Genomic DNA, 18,072 nt, shown 5'->3' on the forward strand with positions numbered 1-18,072 from the left:
TAACCCTTAAAGCCTTTATCCCAAATAATCATTGTATTTTAATGATAAAATGCAGCTAGAATTAGATGAATCATAGAAAAATAGGGTGAAATACAGCTTAGTCAGCATTTCTAAAATATACCTTACCCATCTAAGCAGCATCCAAAAGAGAACACAGCACAGGTATGTTTGTTTAGGAGGGTTCAGTTAAATCTGTTTTAGGCAGGAACTGAGCAGATAAATGGCAACATGGAATTAAAAAACAAAACAAAACATGAATGCAGAACATTACAGCAAGATATAAAACAAATACGTTCATAACCACACTAGGCATTATGACTGATGGTGTTATCCAGCTTGCTCCAATTTGGGCAATAGTTATACATAATTCTTGAAATTCACTGACCATTTTCATAAAAACATAAAGTTTGAATTAAGAGTATATATATTTTCTCCTTCCTGTCTGTATTCACAATCTCTACATTTACATACATCCTCAGTGAGTTACCCTAACTCCAGGTCTTTTATTACTAAGAGAACCAGCACAGTTCTATTTGCCAGTGGCAACATCCTTAAAAGTTAATGAATAATAACTGATAGATCACCAACAGGTTTTGACCTAGTTCCTTCTCCTTTAGAGCAAAATGAACTTTCACCTGTAAATATCCTTCAAACAACTCCTTCAAAAGCACTCTAAACAGCCATTTCCATTTTAATGGTCGGGTGAGGATTGTAGCCTTCAATCTGAAAGTCTTCAGCCTTGAAGTCATCAATTTTCTCAACTTTTCGAAGTATTTTGAGCTTGGGGAAAGGCCTTGGTTCTCGCTGAAGCTAAAAACAACATAAGGCCATTATTTTGCCAGATCCATACAACCTGCTTTAATTTTGCTCCCTGTGTCCCTTCATGAAACAAATAACAGTATTTTACCAATAAAGTATCAATATTATTTTTCAGGGGTGGAATACTACAGATACCTTGTCCCTGGTTATTCAATGCTGCTGACCAATTCTTTCACCCACGTGGAGAGTGAAGGGTGTTCAGTAGAATCACATGGTGTCAGGAGCCTTGGTGGCTCACCAGGTTTAAGTTCTTATAATCGACTGCTCTTGGTAAATTTGTTAAAGACAGGGCCTAGTCTTCTACTTTAATAAAAAGTAGCTACAGAATGGTTACTTGAGTCCCTTGAACCCTAGCCCAACTGTCCCTGGCAGAAAGGGCAAAGAAGATGACACGTGTTGACAACAGAAAGGGATGCAAGCCAGGACTCCTGGGATGAACAGACAGTAGCAATGAGGACATGGACACAGGTCACGACCACATAGTATTCCGTCCAGCATGACTGGAGCAGACTGCCAGAGAGGAGCATTTGGATGAGCCCTGGGTCACCCTCTAATCACAGCAGCCAAGCTCCTCAAAGACTTGCCAAACCCAGACCTAATCCATAAGGGGCTAAAGGTTTTTGGTTTGAATTTTTTTCCTTGAGGTTCATTAAGCACACTCATATTTTTATTGCCATCTTAAATCATCCTTTGTTGGAAATACGTAAGACATGACACCATAAAACGCCTAGAAGAGAACATAGGTAAAATATTCTGACATAAATTGTATCAATGTTCTTAGGTCAGTCTCCCAAAGCAATGGAAATAAAAACAAAAATAAACAAATGGGACCTAAACTAACTACAAGCTTTTGCATAGCAAAGGAAACCATAAACACCACCAAAAGACATTTCTCCACAGAAGAAACACAGATAGCCAATAGGCACATGAAAAGATGCTCAACATCGCTGATTATTACAGAAATGCAAATCAAAACTAAAATGAAGTACTATCTCACACCAGTTAGAGTGGCCATCATTAAAAAGTCTACAAATAACAAATGCTGGAGAGGGTGTGGAGAAAAGGGAAACCTCCTACACTGTTGGTGGGAATGTAAGTTGGTGCAGCCACTGTGGAAAATATGGAGGTTCCTCAGAAAATGGAAAATAATATTACCATATAATCCAGCAATCCCACTCCTGGGCATATATCCAGACAAAACTGTAATTCAAGGATACATGCACCTCTATGTTCACAGCAGCACTATTCACAATAGCCAAGACATGGAAACAAGCTAAATGTCGATGGACAGATGAATGGATAAAGAAGATGCAATACATATATACGATGGACTACTACTCAGCCATAAAAAAGAATGAAATAATGCCACTTGCAGCAACATGGATGCAACTGGAGATTATCATACTAAGTGAAGTCAGAAAGGGAAAGGCAAATACCATGAGATATCACTCATGTGAAATCTAAAATATGACAGAAATGAACCTATCTATGAAACAGAAACACGAACAGAGAGAATAGACTGGTGGCTGCCAAGGTGGGGAAGGGGTGGGAGTTCAGGATTAGCAGATGCAAACTAGTATATATAAATGGATAAACAAGGTCCTACTGTATAGTACAGAGAAGTATATTCAATATCCTGTGAAACCATAATGGAAAAGAATATGAAAAAAATGTATATACATGTATAACTGAGTCTGCTGTACAACAGTAATTAATACAACACTGTAAATCAACTATACTTCAATTAACAAAACAACAACAAAAAACATCCAAAAAACAAATCCTTTGTTGGCTGCTGTAAATTATGGAAGTGAACACAGACTTTTCAAAGTTCAGACCTAAATACTGTATGTTAGCATAAAACTAAGGGAAAATATTTGCATTTAAACACTCTTCCAAGTAAAACAATGAATTAAAATGCCACCTCTGGGAAGGTCCTAAACCTTCTGGTCCAAAGATGGCTCCTCCTCTCTGGTACTGGTACTTAATACCTCACAGCACGTGTCATGTAAAGTGTCTGTGGCCATTGAGGCCTGTCTGCCTTGTCCCTGCCTGCCCACCACCACCCGCAAACCTGGAAGCAGGTCCTCTTATCTCTGTCAGAGCACCGAGGAGAACACTTATTACAGGAGGGATGTTTTCCATATCGACCTTTTATCAAGAGAAGGTACCAAACCCCAAAGTGTGACAGATACATTTCTTACCTGAATTTTCAGCGGCTCAATGTGATTCAGGTAAATGTGTGCATCTCCCAAAGTGTGTACAAAGTCACCTGGCTAAACCCCACGGGAGAAAGCAGAACAGTAAATTCTTTAGTTTGAATTCCTTTAAAACACATCATGTAGAAACACATGATACAGAGTATGCAGACATCCCAAAGCTTTTCACAAGGAATTTAACCAGCGTCAATTTTGAGAAAAGTTGATTCATCAAAGTTATAATAAATAACCTATACGATCCTGTTAGTTTATACAGAGCAAAAGGACGGGAAAGCTCCAAGGAGGTTACAGAGTAAGCCAGTTCCTCATTTACATCTATCACATTTAAAGACTAATTGGAGATGAAATTCTCTGCAATTAGTTCTTCCACGTTACAGGATCTAAGAGCTCAGTGCTTGGGACTTCCCTGGTGGCACAGTGGTTAAGAATCTGCCTGCCAATGCAGGGGACACAGGTTTGAGCCCTGGCCTGGGAAGATCCCACATGCTATGGAGCAACTAAGCCCGTGTGCCACAACTACTGAGCCTGCGCTCTAGAGCCCGTGAGCCACAACTACTGAGCCCACGTGCCACAACTACTGAAGCCCATGCGCCTAGAGCCCGCGCTCCGCAAAAGAGAAGCCACCACAATGAGAAGCCCACACACCGCAACAAAGAGTAGTCCCCGCTCGCCACAACTAGAGAAAGCCCGCGCGCAGCAACGCAGACCCAATGCGGCCAAAAATAAATTAATTAATTAAAAAAAAATCATTGAAAATAAGAGCTCAGTGCTTTAGGCTGGCAACAGCCATTCCTCCCCGAGAGGAGCCCACCTTCAGGCCCGTGATGTGTGCGATCATGTAGGTGAGCAGGGCGTAGCTGGCGATGTTAAAGGGCACACCCAGGCCCATGTCTCCTGACCTCTGGTACAGCTGGCAGGACAGCTCACCGTTCACCACGTAGAACTGGCAAAGGGCATGGCACGGGGGTAGGGCCATGAGAGGGACATCTGAGGAGACGGCAGAGGAAAGTCAGGAGGGGCAGTGGTTTTAAAGAACACAGCTCTAGGCAAAGCGAAACAGAACCAACTCATACAGCGGAGATGGTGAGAAAGAGCCACTGGGCCAGCGACCCCCATGACCCTCACAGACCGTTCCAACCCCAGGGATGGCATACGGTCGACAACAGAGACCTGCCCATCAACGTGAGACTTCTATGGATGCATGCTGACAACTGAAGCCATGCTCTTCCACCCGAGCTGAAATGAATTACTTGTGCTACCACCATGGCACCAAACCACAAGTATAGGAGGAATGAATTCATTTGCAGGGGCCACAGGATATTGGCCACTCAGGCACACCTTCCCGTATTCAAAATCTCTATCATAAATGCAAATATTCCACTCTGGGTATTTAGTACACCTTGGTAGAGTTTAGTTTTACAATATAATTGTTTAAAATGTTCATAATAGTGAGGGGGAGGTGATCTGAAATTCCATCTGCCTCAATTTAAAATGTTAAAATTTTCATGTGTAATTTTACAGGCAATTTAAAGCCCATAAAATACAAATTTCATCTGGGCCCAACCTCACCCTCTGAAGGTGAAAATGGGACCACGTGCGACATGGCCAGGGTCACAGGGGCAGCTGGGCAGCCTCTGCAGGAGGTACAGTTAAGACATGGCAGGGTGACTGGGATGCAATCAACCTTTTGGATTCCAAGCACACAGGATGATTCTTCTGTCGTCAGGGTTGGTTTTGATTGTGTCAATCACTTTTTGCAGTTGATCTACTCCTTTATCTGAATAATCTGCAGAATTGGCAAAAAGAGAGAACACCTCACACGTGAATCACAGCATCCCATGAGAGGGTCTCAGAGGTCATCGACCACACTGTCCTCCCACGGCCTCCCCTGGCGCACAGTTACATGATAGCCAATGAACAATACAAATGTCTTATATTTCGTCGGGTTATATTGAGTCTTGGCTCCTAGGTCTGTCCTCTGGAACCGTAACAATGTCTATTTCTTACCTACTTAAGAGTCATTTAAATACTTGGCCGTGGTGCCCCTCCTCCCCCTTCTCCTATCGCTAACCTTCATCAGCCTTAACAATCTGTTTCTTCCAGTGGTCCCCACAGGACGTAGTCTCTATACCATCAACCAATCTTGTCACGCTCCACTGCCAGGCACAGGGCTGGATCTTCACTAATTTACCCTACAATACACGGTCCAACTAACAGAGGATGAGAATTCCTTTTTGTCATCTAGACACTATCCTTCCAACACTCCCACCTAAAATTACAATTTAACAGCTAAATACCTACTGACTGTAAATATCAGGAAACCTCTAATTATTATACCACCTTATACTTTTGTCCCATTTCTGGTCTCTGGACTTTTAAGTCCCTGCCTCCTTCTGAAATGAACTGGAAGCCGAGATGTGCAGAGCTTCACACCCCTCTGGTTAAACTTCCACTTATTGGAGTCAGACTATGCTCAAGTCCAGTAGTTCCAAATTTGGGGAAGAAAGTCCTATCACCATCACAGTTCCAGAAAAGTAACATCAAAGATTTAAAAAAAGATGAACTGTGAAGGAACAGTTCTGTATCTTGATTGTGGTGGTGGTTACCTAAATCTACAGGTGCTAAAACTGCACACAAATCTATAAAGCTGGAGAAATCTGGTAAGTGCTGTGGGTTTTACAAATGTTAATTTATGTGAGAGGTTACATTTTCTTGGGCAATTTCCTGTGAACCTATAATTATTTCAGGGTAAAAATTAAAAACAAAACAAAACAAAAACTCTTGTACTGAAATCCAACAGCTAAGCGTTCATACAACTCTAAACTAAGGCCATAATTTCATCAGGTCCCTCAAGGAAGAATAAATAATTGAACATGAGGCAGGATTTAAGGCACAATTAAGCCAGGGGTGTAGCCTCACATCCTGAGGATGTCCTAGGACGGGGGCTACATTCTAACAACAGAAAGACCATTCACCTGCAGAGAAATTGTTTGGCCCACAGAGCATTTTTTTTGGTGTGTGGCAAAATTTATATAACATTAAGTTGACCATTTTAACCATTTAAAGGTGTGCAGTCGGTGGCATTAAGTACATTCCCAATGTTGTGCAACCATCACCACTATCCATTCTAAATCTTCTTCATTTTCCTAAAATGAAATTCTGTACCCATTAAACAACTCCCCATCCACTTTTGGTCTCTGTGAATTTGCCTGTTTCAGGTTGGCATGGCATTTTGAACTTACCAAAGTTGCCACCATTCCAAAGACTTAGCCATTTATTGAAAAACCCAACAACATCAGGCCCAAATCCCTCCAGCTGGCTAGAGCTGAGGTGTGACTGTCCCCTTTAGATGGCACAGGCTTTCCAGGTAACTGGTTTTTGCCCAGCCAGCAAACTGTTACTTCCTGTGTGTATGCACATGCGTGGCGTGCGCACACACACACACCCACCCCGAGGTAGGCATTTGCTTTTGCAACTCCTGACCTAGGGATGGGGGGACAGGAAGGGTCAAAGGACCGGGACTGGATTCTGTGACAGTCAGCAAGTGGAGCCACCAAGTGACAGAGGAGGGTGGGCGCCCAGGGGTGAGATGTTTCACCTTCCTCCATCCCACCAGGATGGGGAAGAGAGGGTGACCAGAGACCGGTCCCCAGCACCACTACAGTGTGCTGGGCAGCTCAGTCTTTAAAAGGGGAGATCAAGGCCGCCACAGGGCAATCCCTGACACTCTTGTCCCCCAGATGAACTTCCAACCCTACACCCAACACACTGACCAACCACCAACCGGGTCACTATCTGCTGATGAACAAGGTATGGAAGGTGCTAAGACCCAGCAAGTGCTAACCACCCTGCTATGATCTGATCTGATCCTCCACCTGAATCTGAAGCGCCCCTCACAAGGTCCAAGTTATACATCCACTTCCCCATCACCGGTTTCCTATCCCCCAGGCTCCACTTGCAACATTGGAACAAACTCAGGCTGTGAGAGGCACTCAGGAAATTTGAGGCCCCACTCCGTCTCCTCACCTGAATCCATCTCTTTGTATTCGGCCCCAAAATGCCTCCACTGAAAGCCATAAACTGGGCCTAAATCCCCTTCTGCTCTGGTGGAGAATCCCAGGCTGTCCAAGAAGTCTCGGGACCCATTGGCATCCCAGATTTTCACTCCCTTGGAAGACAGCTCCTTAGCGTTTGTGGATCCCTGGAAGAGATGGGAGAGAGCAGCATCCAGTGAATTCTGTGCCATCAGTCGATCCCCCAAAAGCCTCCCCCAAAGTGGGCCTGTGCTGACAGACAGGGGACAGCACCTGACACATCCCATCATTAAGCAGGCTGGTCCCAGTCCAAACTTTCTGAGGGCCCCCAGGATGATCCAATCCTTCTTTGCAATCACGATCTCAAATCTTTTTTCCTATTCCCCTCAACTAAAATTCGAAACACCTCCAAGTCCTTTAATTACTTCCATCTCATCTAACAGTTTTGTGTTTCTTAACTAAATGTGTTCTGTGTCTAAGTGTGATGCCCCAGGATGAATCTAATGCCTCATGTGCAATCTGTTTGGTGTATCTTAGACCTGGTATATCAGATATTTCCACCGATTGGCCTAATCAGTCTTAGCTTTTCTGGCAAATATGTCAGTCACACATCTTACAAATGCCACTATCAAGTTATGTTTACCCCCAACCTGTATTTGCAAAGTTAAGGTGTGAGTTTTGGCGGGTTATTTATTTATTTTTTTGGTGCCAAGTACAAGCTTTATTTTCCTCTTATATATTTTACCTCATTAGATTTGGCCCATGTCATCCTAACCTGTATTCTGATGGTGCATCCAGGTCAAGGACAGACCCCACTGGCCTCTGGGTATGATATGCTGTAAGGTTCCAAGCAAGGCTATGAGGCCACACACACCTGGGCCCCATGCCTCTCTTCCTCCCTTCTCTGACCAGCTTCCTGGCCCCTCTAGCCTCACCATCTGCACCCAAAAAAGAGCACAGCAGTAGTAACCACCACCCATATTACTGTGAGTAGAAAATACAAGCAAAACGCTTGGCACTCGACCCAATATTAACTATTGCACAGACCATACATCTCCATATTGCCCAAAGATCCCAGCTGAAATGCAGGTAAACTCTGACTGCCGTATTTTTTTTTTTTTTTTTTTTGCACCGCACAGTACGTGGAACTTCCTCGACCAAGGGTCAAACCCGTGCCCCCTGCAGTGGAAGCACGGAGTCTTAACCACTGGACTGCCAGAGAAATCCCTAACTCCTGTATTTTTGAGTCACCCATGGAGTGATGATCAGAGGTGAGTCTGATGTGTTCCTGACAAGGATTTATTAGAATCCTGCACTCAAGCTTTAAGATAAAACAAGCGAATACATTTTATTTCTGAGCATCTCAGTTCCTCCCTTTCTGTCACTGAGTTTGTACTAATTTTTTTCACTTCCAACAACTCATTTCTCAACCTTTCGCATGTGCCTTCAAAAGTCTCCCTTCCCATCTATTCAGACTGGGCTCTAGCTGCTTTACAAACGTCCTCTTCTGAGATTTGCGCTGGTGTATTTGGAAGTAGAAGCTCGCTCTCAGTTGAGATAGGCCAATGCAGAAGAAAATACCCCGAGAATACAGAACTAAGGGAGACTGGATTGAATCCAAATCTAAACCTTTACTAAAAGGTGTTAAGAGGCCTTGGGTCTGCTTTGGCCCAAGACAATACAAGCCACATAAGTGCCCTGTAGAAGGGATCCCAACCTCTAGCCCAGCCCAGAACAGAGCCCATTTCCTCAGGTACCCTGTGACCAGCACTGGCCAGAATATCACTGGTCTGAACCAGATGGAGCGAGGGGAAGCCCAGGTGTGGCTGCTGCCCATCATCACTTCACTCTAGCTTGTTACTCAAGAGACCCTTCCAGCTTATCCCAACACAAGAGCACAGTTGGGATCTATATTCAGTGATCACTCCATGTTGAGTGCCTACTGTGTGGCAGGCTGTGTCTCAGGGGATGCAACAGTGGACAAGAGAAATTCTCTGCCCTCATGGAGCTTCTAATACTTTTCTAAATTAAAAAAAAAAATTATTTTTAAATATATTTTCATTTTAAAAAATTTTATTTATTTGATTGTCTGCCTTTACCCTTGAAGGGGGTAAAGGGGGAGGGCAGACCTTATACATAAGGTATTTCTCTGTAGAGAAAACAAAGGAGGGGTGGGAGGAGAGGGTGGGGAGGTATTCACAGTTTTAGATCCGAGGCAGGGAAAGCTCACTGAGCAGAGACTTGAGGGTGAGGGAGCGAGTCATGCTACATGGAGCAGAAGGTTCCAGGGAGCAGGACCAGCGGGTGCCTGGGCCCTAGGTGGGAATGTCCTGGTGTGCTCGAAGATTAGCAAGGAGGCCAGGGTGGGAGGGGCAGAGTGAGCAGGACTCTGGCGGAGGCCAGAGCTGAGACAGGATGGTAAGGACCTTGGCTCCTACTAAGTGAAATTGGAGCCACTAAGGGCTTTAGGCCGAGGAGTGACATGGTGTGACTTTTAAAAGGATCTAGCTGATGCTGTACTGAGAACAGATTATTGATTTCCAATAGCAGCAATTTCTTTACCTTGATAAACCACAGCAACTCCTCCAAAACACCCTTCCAGAAAACACGTTTGGTTGTCAGCAGAGGAAATTCATCTGGAAAACAAAGTTTATCGTATAATTTCAAGATGGGAAAACAGAACATGCCATCCAACTTTCTCTGTAAAAGCAAACTGCTCCAGGACACAAGGCCCTGGAGTGACCACAGAGCAGCTGGAAAACTGCAACCTCTGCCACGTGGGCACCCCCGGATCAGAGTGGAGCTCCCAAGGCTGCAGCCCCAAGTCAGTGACACAATTCAGACAGAGACCACCCTCCTGTGCCCCTTGACCACCAGACACAGGAATTCCACACAGTGATTTGGGGCAGGGAACAGGCAGGGATGCACGTGTACGCAGGGAAAGAGCTACCACCCACTACCTGGTTAGCGTGAACCCTTCATCACAGAGGTGCGAAGACAACACATAGAATGTGACCTAGGACAAAGCCTGAAGGCTCCTATTCCATGATTATCCTGCCAGGGATAACTTGCTCAAGACCACGGGATAGTAGATACTGCCCTGGCCCAAAATGAATAGTTTCTAGATAGTCGCAAAGAAAATTAACCTCTATTCTTTTAAGTGTAATAAAAATAGTTAACTGTTTAAACACTTGATATGCATGATCCTATTTGATCCTCAAAACAGCCTTCCTTGAGGCTCCATTATGACCTCCCTTTTTACAGACACCAGGAGGTAATACGTAAGTTTGCGTCAAGCAACAGAGAAAACTGTAAAAGCTTCTCTCTAAATTTGGTACCTATTCAGTCGACATTATCACTTGTACAGGTGATACTCATGTAACAAGAACAGAGTCTTCAAGCACCTGCTTCCCTCCATTTTGAGGATGATTTCCTCCATTTTGAGCACATGGGGACGCTGAAGATAGGAAAGTTAAGCCACTTGCCAAAGGTCTAAGCAAAGGGGCGGGGGTAGAAACGAGGTCTGTGTTTCCCCGGAGGCCACTGCGCTAGAGCTGCAGGAAGGTGGATCCCTCTGCTCAGACAAAACTCCCTAGGCTGTCCAAGCCACATCGGCCACTGCAGCCCCGTATTTTCCAGTCTCTCCAATGGGTGCGCGGCGGAGGGTTTCTCCGCTGACCTGGGTCAATCTGCTGCACCAACAGTTGGTCTCCCCACTCACAACCGCCCTCCACGCCTGTTTCAACTTTCGTCCGGTGACGACCCCCACCCCGCCCCTCTGTCCCCTGAAAGCCCAACCCTAACAGTCCCCTAGACACACTTCTTCCCAGGAGCCACCCTGTTTTAAAGACAAAGACAAATAAATATGAACTCCTACTCGGACTCTCGCGTTCCTGTTTCAAGGTTTAAGAGGAAAGCTGGTTCGCGGGACCAAATGGCAAAACTGTAGTGAACCACAAGTTCCCGCCCTTGCTTTTCGGCTCGCTCCTCCCAACGCGGCCTCGCCCACGTCATCTTGGCTCCAATTTTTAAAAACTTTGCAAAGCGAAACAGCAGACGCGGAGGGAAGAGGAGGGGCAGAAAAGGGGCCCTCCAGCCAAGGCCCCGGTCAAGCCCGAGCAGATCCTCTCCCACCCTCTAATCTGGGGCAAACGCTGCAGGATCGCGCCCGCTTTGGATAGACAGCATAACTGCGTGATTAAGAGCCAGAGGACCTGGTTTTACCTCCCAGCTCTGTCCCTCCAGTTCGTGTGACCCTACGCAAGTCATCTCTCTAATCCGAGCCTCAGTTTCGGCGTCTGCAAAGTGGTGCCAAGGCCGCTTCCCCTCCTCGCGGGGTTGAGGTTGAATAAACGCCGACCGCGGGGCCCGGCCTGTCCGGAACGCTCTCCCCACCGCAGCTCCGTGCGCACCGGGCGCGCCCGCCTTCCCGCCCCCGTGGCGCGTCCGCCTCACCTCTCAGGCTGTAGCGCGCCTGCATGCCGAACACCGACAGGGTGCCGGTGCCCGTGCGGTCATCCTTCCGAAAGCCGCAGCGGAGAATGTGCTCGATCTGCCCCAAGTACTGCAGCTCCCCGTGCGGCGGCGGCGGCCGCGACTCGGCGCCCTGCTCCTGCGCGGCGGGCGGCGACATCGGGCGCGGCAGCTCGGAGCCGGCGGCGGGCATAGCGCGGCAGCGGGCGAGGCGACCCGCCGCTTTCAACGGTCCTCTTTTCCCGCCGCCGCTCCTGAGACTCCGCCTCTTCCATGACGTCGGCCCCGCCCCGACCCCCTCGGGGCCCCGCCGTTCGCGTCCCTTGAGCGCGCTGGGCCGCCAGCTGGGACCGCGATCGCTTTCCCGAATCGCGTAACCTTTATGGCATTTTAAAAGTCAAGAACCTTTGGCCTAGAAGGAAATCCTAAAGCTGTATCTTGGTGCGTTGCCTGAGACAGGCCGCCCTCGTTGGAAAGATTCAGGGTCGACCGCACGTTTCGGTGGTCAAGGGGACCCTGAAACAATTTACACGTGTTCGCGCAATCGAAAAACAAACAAAACCCTGTTACCTGCGGTGTTTCCTACAACTGAGGGAGGCTGCTGCAAGTGATTTGCATTTCCATTTTCCCCCGTCCTCCCTCAAGGCCGGCAGCTGGAGCAAATAGAATAAGGCAGCTTTTTTACTTGATTAATAACAGCCAGCCGTTTTCAGTTTTGAATACCAAATTTTTCAGTTTTAGCGTAACGTTTATAATATAAACACTGGTGGGTAGAAAATATTTGATAATGAGTTTAAAAGGTACTAATACATGTACATGCAACAGCAGTCTTTTGAATCACCTGTTTATTGAGCACATAGTAGATGCTCAATAAATTTCTTGATGTCGCTGCGTCTAGGGTTACCAAGAAGGAGATGTGGGCTCTCTCCGAAACATACTAAACACTATTTCTTTCCATTCAATAAAGTCGATGGTTTTTCCTTTTTCTCCCCTCTCTTCCCCCATCTCAACTTTATTGTCTGTGGAAGATTCTCGAATCTTTCTGCTAAAGGGCACTTCTCAAACTCAAGGTTAAAATTTTTGTAACAGGAAAACATTCTGGGAGGAGATAAATATCTTTCACCTGCAGCTCTGCCTAATCTGCTCGGCAAAAACAATGTTACATTTGTGTTTTCTTTTGGGTGGAATGTTCTTGCTCTTTGGTTGTATGAGTGCTCACAAAGGGTAAACTGAAATGCACTGGATAGCAGATGTTTTAGATATATTTAATCTATTAAACCTATCTAATCCGTCACCTGCTAGGCTGGCCTTTCCCGGGTCAACTAGATTCATCCTTCCCCTCCCCCAGCACCTTCCTCATCCCACCCCCCACGCCCACACCAGTGTAATAATAGTATTAAAAAGTCACCTGTATCTGCTTTGGGGATGATGGCCGTCCTGTGTTGCGCTGTACTGCTTGGATGGGGTGGACGTGGTGGCTGTCTCCAGACGCGGCGGGCTTTTTTTCTGATGGTCATTTGGGCAGAGACTGCTCTGTGGGAAACCTGAACTCAGAAAACAGGCTTTAGACAGGGATGGGGACTCACGTTGTCTGCCTTAGCTTGAGAGCGCCCCTGGGTGTGAGAAGCTCAAATGCGATGTGGAGGTGCAGTCTTCGCTGCGAGGGATCGTCCCACACATTAATTACCGCAGGGCTGTAGGTACCTGTGCAAGGCCAACTAAATGCAGATAGATATTCCCCCAATCCCACGCCGAGCAAAAGTGTCTCCACACATTTCCAACCATGTGCCTGGTCCCAGGCTGAAAATCTCCCAGATTACCTAGTTGCAGTTACTCTCTGTGTTTATTTCCCTTTTGTTATTTTGAGCTGAGTTTAATTGTTCCAATTGAATATCACTTGTACCACAGGGTTAATCTTGGGACACAAGTGTAGACTCCCCCGCCTGTGTGGAGACTCCTCTTCCATTGTAGTACTTGGAGGACCTTGGTTTGATGATAATGGAGAGAGAACGGTTTCCTTCCCGGTTACTGCTCTATAAACAAATGATCCTCTCAGACAAGCTTATCATTCATTCATTCATTCATTCATTCATCCAACAGCGTTTACATCATAGTGCCTACCACGAGTCACCAAGGAGCAAGATAGACAAAGTCACTCTCACAGCCTAGAGGAGCAATTTCTAAATCTGAGAACAAGACATCTGCAGAGAGCGACAAGTGCTATGATGATTACATAACAGGGTTCAGAGAGAGCACTTTAGATCCCACCATCAGGTGAGGCCTCCCTGAGGAGGTCACATTTGAGCTGAGATCTAAATAGTGAGAAGAAACCAGCAGGGGATGATCTGGGGAAAGAGCATTCTAACCTCAAATGCATTACACCAGCAGCTTTCACAGCACTCACATCTATAAAAACGCAAAATAAGGATGATATTGATGCTGAATCCTATCTCATTCTAGGAAGAAATAATAATTATTAATGGATCCATTAACTTACTGGAGGAAAAAAAGCTTTTTCTTCTCATTAAGAGATCTATTTCTGTTAAAAATTTCACTGTTTATGTTTAATAGCCATAGAAATGTGTAATATATTTATTTTGATCAATTATGTACAAGTAATAAATTACAATGATAACTCAATCCAGAATGAATATTTGATACCTAGATTTTTGTGTCCCAGGAAATTTTTAATTTTCAAAATTTAAAAATATTTATATTTTATTGATCAATAAAGATGTTTAAGCATAAAATATATTACATTAGAATAAAATTCTCTGGAGAAAATAGAATGAAAATATAAGAGTTTAAGGAGAAAATGGAATGAGATAAAATTTCTTACTGATAAAGAAAAACTTGTGTATTTGTTTAAATGGATGATACTGGATATCAAATTGCCATGATATGTAGATTCCATTGGGCACATTTCAAAAAAGGATGAGATATTTTTAAAGATGCTACTATTTACAATACATGGGAAAATTAAAATTCCTTATTCTTTCAACTTATATTGAAAAATCATGTGCAAGAGCATATATACATTTTTCAGTTTCCTTTTCAGTGTGTATGAGAGCAAGAACATTTGAATATTATTGGTCTGGATATTGATTCTTCTTTACACGACAAATTCTCAAAAATGTTGGCACAATTAGGTAAAGGAAAGCAGGAAACTAAAATTTTTGAGAGCCAACTATGAGTCAGATACTAAATAATAGTATTATTTATATAGTCAAAGCTACCATCGATTGATGCTTATCATTATGGATTATTTACTGTAGTTCTCACAACTACCCAATAAAACAAAAACTATTACTTTTTTCATTTTATAGATTAAAAACACAGAGGTTCAGAGAGATTAAGGATCTTGCCTAGTCAAACACCTATGAAATCTGGCAGCCAGGATTAAAATCCAGGTCAGCCTGAACGGGAAGGCTTTTCTCTGCCAGGTGCTTTGAGGCCAGTATCTTCCTTTCCTTCCTTTACTCTACAAGGTTTTGATGGCACATTGGCTATAAAATAGTCAGGTTCCCTTTATAACTTATTTTTTGGCACCTTCTCTGACAAATATATCAAATGTATGGCTGAATAGGCTCTATTTATTTGAGATTTACTGTACATTACGGTATGCAGGATTCTATCAATAGTATCCTTTTTTTTAAATATAGCCTTCAGTTATGATAAAAACAGCTTGTCTTCATTTGGAATTGACTATATTCGATGGGCTGCCTTTGAACTCTAAGTCTCTCTGACAAGCTTTCCTACCAAATAGCTCAACTGGGTGAAAAATGCTTTAAAGGTTTCAAGTTCTCTCTTTATATTTCTTTTTATAATTTGAAAGACTGACTATAAATATATCCCCAGTGTAATCCTTAGTGAGATATACTGGCAAAAGATTCTCCTTTTGTATTGCACCAAGGTCCAAATTCTGAGGTTAAGTAAGAGTCAGTCAAAAACACTTTGTGTTTTATGTAAAATCTGTATGACCTTGTTAAAAAAGAGCACTGTTGTGTTAATTTTTAAAAGAAACTATGCAGTACACCCATATGCATGGCAGCACTCTCCACTATGGGCAAAAGAAGGAAGCCACCCAAGTGTCCAACTCCAGATGAATGGATAAACAAAATGTGATACTCACGTACAATGGAGTAGTATTCAGCCTTAAAAAGAAAAGGAATTCCAGCATATGCTACCACGTGGATGAACCTTGAGGACACTACCCTAAGCCAATTGCAAAAGGACAAATACTGTATGATTCCACTTATCTGAGGTCCCTAAAGTAGTCAGAGTTGGACAGATCGTGGCTGTCAAGGGCTGGGGGACAGGGGAGAAATGGGAGTTATTGCTTAATGGGGACAGAGTTTCAGTTTAGGAAGATGAAAAAAGTTCTGGAGATGGTTAATGGTGATAGTTGCATAACATTGTGAATTTACTTAATGCTACTGAACTGTGCACTTAAAAATGATTAAAATAGTAAATTTTGTTATGCATATTTTACCACAAAAAAAAATCTATGCAGAAGCTATAGATCTTTACTAAACAAAGGAATGAATTACAGATTTTTTTCAAGAAGTCAAATATTTTATATTGTAAAAGCAAATTGAAAAAAAGAATCTTTGTTAATTAGAAAGTGGCACATTTGTAGTAGAAGTGATAGAACACAGACCCCTTGGTGATTTAATATTTAATATACAAACTATGAATATACCATAGAATACAGTAATATTTACATTTGATTTTTTAAAAAGGAATTTTCATTTTAACTCAATTTGAAGTTATTAAACTGCCATTCAGCGTAAGACAATTAACAGTACTTTACAATATATAACTGACATACTCTCCTGCAGCTACATTTCCTGCATTATCTTATGTATTTCTGGATTTTCAGGTCTCAGCTGAAGAGGTAATTCTACTTGCCACATATAGGATGCATCAGTTCTTACCTTAAAAAAGCATCAATAATCAAAATATTAATAAATTACTTATAGACTGAGTGCATTTTTCTTGGAATAAAGTCCAGAATGAGTGACAGAATAAATACCCTTGGCTTTTGAAAAAATTAATACATAGCAAAATAACAGAAAACTCATCTGTATGGATATTTTTAATAACACTATTCAAAGGGATCTTCTCAGTAACCCTGGATTATTAAACCTTTACAATTGCCCCTGCCTCTGATGTGAAGATACTCATTCTGTATTCTACATGCACATAGTACTTGTTCGATAAACTTCTACTGTTTACGACACATTACTTTATTCAAGGTGTTTCTTCCCTTTGTGTGCCCTTCATTCTCATAATGACGGTAAGAACCAATCACCAAATGCTTATTGGATACTTGGGATGTGCAAGACATTCTGTTACAGCCTGTAACTGTGGATCCCAACCACAGTTACAGCTGTGAAAGTCTGGAATAGGGAAATAAACACATCCCAAACCAATCAATAAAGTTAGGCATTTAGGATGCTAGATGACTAGATGAGAATTCCAGAGGGTTCTTAATATATGTTCTACCCTATAAAATTGGGATTCATGTTTTAACGAGCTACATTCTTGGAGTAAGGGCCTAACAAATATTCATATATTTGAATGGAAATGACAGGGTGATTCTTTTCCCCCATCTTTCCTGTTATTTTCCTTAGTATGTTGCTATTTCACTGTTGGCAGGTTTGAGAGCTTGGTATGTTGATCTAATCAAAACACACAAAGTCTTACCCACTGAATTAAATAGGATGCACAAAAGAAGAAATTCAGGTAGTAAGCAAACTTGGAAAAATGTACATTATAATCAAAAACATAAAAGTTGTAATAGTAAGAAAAGTTTTCATTTATTAGTAAAGATTTTTTTAAATTGAAATGTTAGGATATGAGAAAGTAGTACTTTAGACATTGCTGCTATCAAATTTGGCAATATATATCAATAAAATGTTAACCTTTAAACAAATAATTCAATTTTTTGGAATCCATCTAAGAAAATAAGTGGAAAATGTGAATAAGAAAAAATAGTAAGATGATAACAGTTTTGTGAAGATGGTGGGACTGTGGATAATCTTTGCCTTCTAAATTTTGGGGGGAATTCCCTGGCAGTTCAGTGGTTAGGACTCCGTGCTCTCATTGCTGGGGCCTGGGTTTGATCCCTGATGGGGGAACTAAGATCCCGCAAGCCGGGTGGCATGGCAAAAAAAAAAAAAATTAAAAGAAAAATAAATAAAGTTTTGGAATTTGTGATTTTGTTACTTTTAGAATTAAAGAACTATAAATTAAAAAGAAAAAAATTAGTACTGCCTTTATGAAAGATCATTTTGTGAGCCATATTAGTAAATAATTTGTTCACTATCTCAATTTTTCAACATATTTTCCATTGTCATTGCAGCCTCTTCATTCCAAAATCTGTGAAAAGATTTTATTGAAAATATATTTATTATTCAGTCATAAATAAATCATCAATACCCATTTGAACAATAGCACACTGTTTCTTCCCTCAAAATCCTGCAGTGTCTCACTGTGGCCCACTGAGTTTGGGCCCTAGGCAC

The 18,072-nt window shown here is 42.9% G+C and overlaps 1 protein-coding gene across 3 annotated transcripts; it reads right to left on the reverse strand.

Annotated features, from left to right (window-relative positions):
- Positions 1-672: 672 nt before the first annotated feature.
- TYMS (thymidylate synthetase) lies at positions 673-11,738 on the reverse strand (the record flags this gene model as incomplete). Of its 3 annotated transcripts, XM_082667528.1 has the most annotated exons (7): positions 673-810; positions 3,024-3,095; positions 3,850-4,025; positions 4,723-4,824; positions 7,065-7,239; positions 9,635-9,708; positions 11,528-11,738. In XM_082667528.1, 7 exons carry the CDS (start codon positions 11,736-11,738, stop codon positions 673-675), a joined length of 948 nt encoding a protein of 315 aa, XP_082523654.1. The 3 variants fall into 3 exon arrangements, with proteins under 3 accessions (XP_082523654.1, XP_082523655.1, XP_082523656.1); XM_082667529.1 differs by lacking the exon at positions 4,723-4,824; XM_082667530.1 differs by lacking the exons at positions 7,065-7,239; positions 9,635-9,708.
- Between the last annotated feature and the right edge of the window lie 6,334 nt (positions 11,739-18,072).

The sequence above is a fragment of the Grampus griseus genome (genome assembly GCF_964374135.1).
Source record: "Grampus griseus genome assembly, chromosome: 12".
Lineage (NCBI taxonomy): Eukaryota > Metazoa > Chordata > Mammalia > Artiodactyla > Delphinidae > Grampus > Grampus griseus.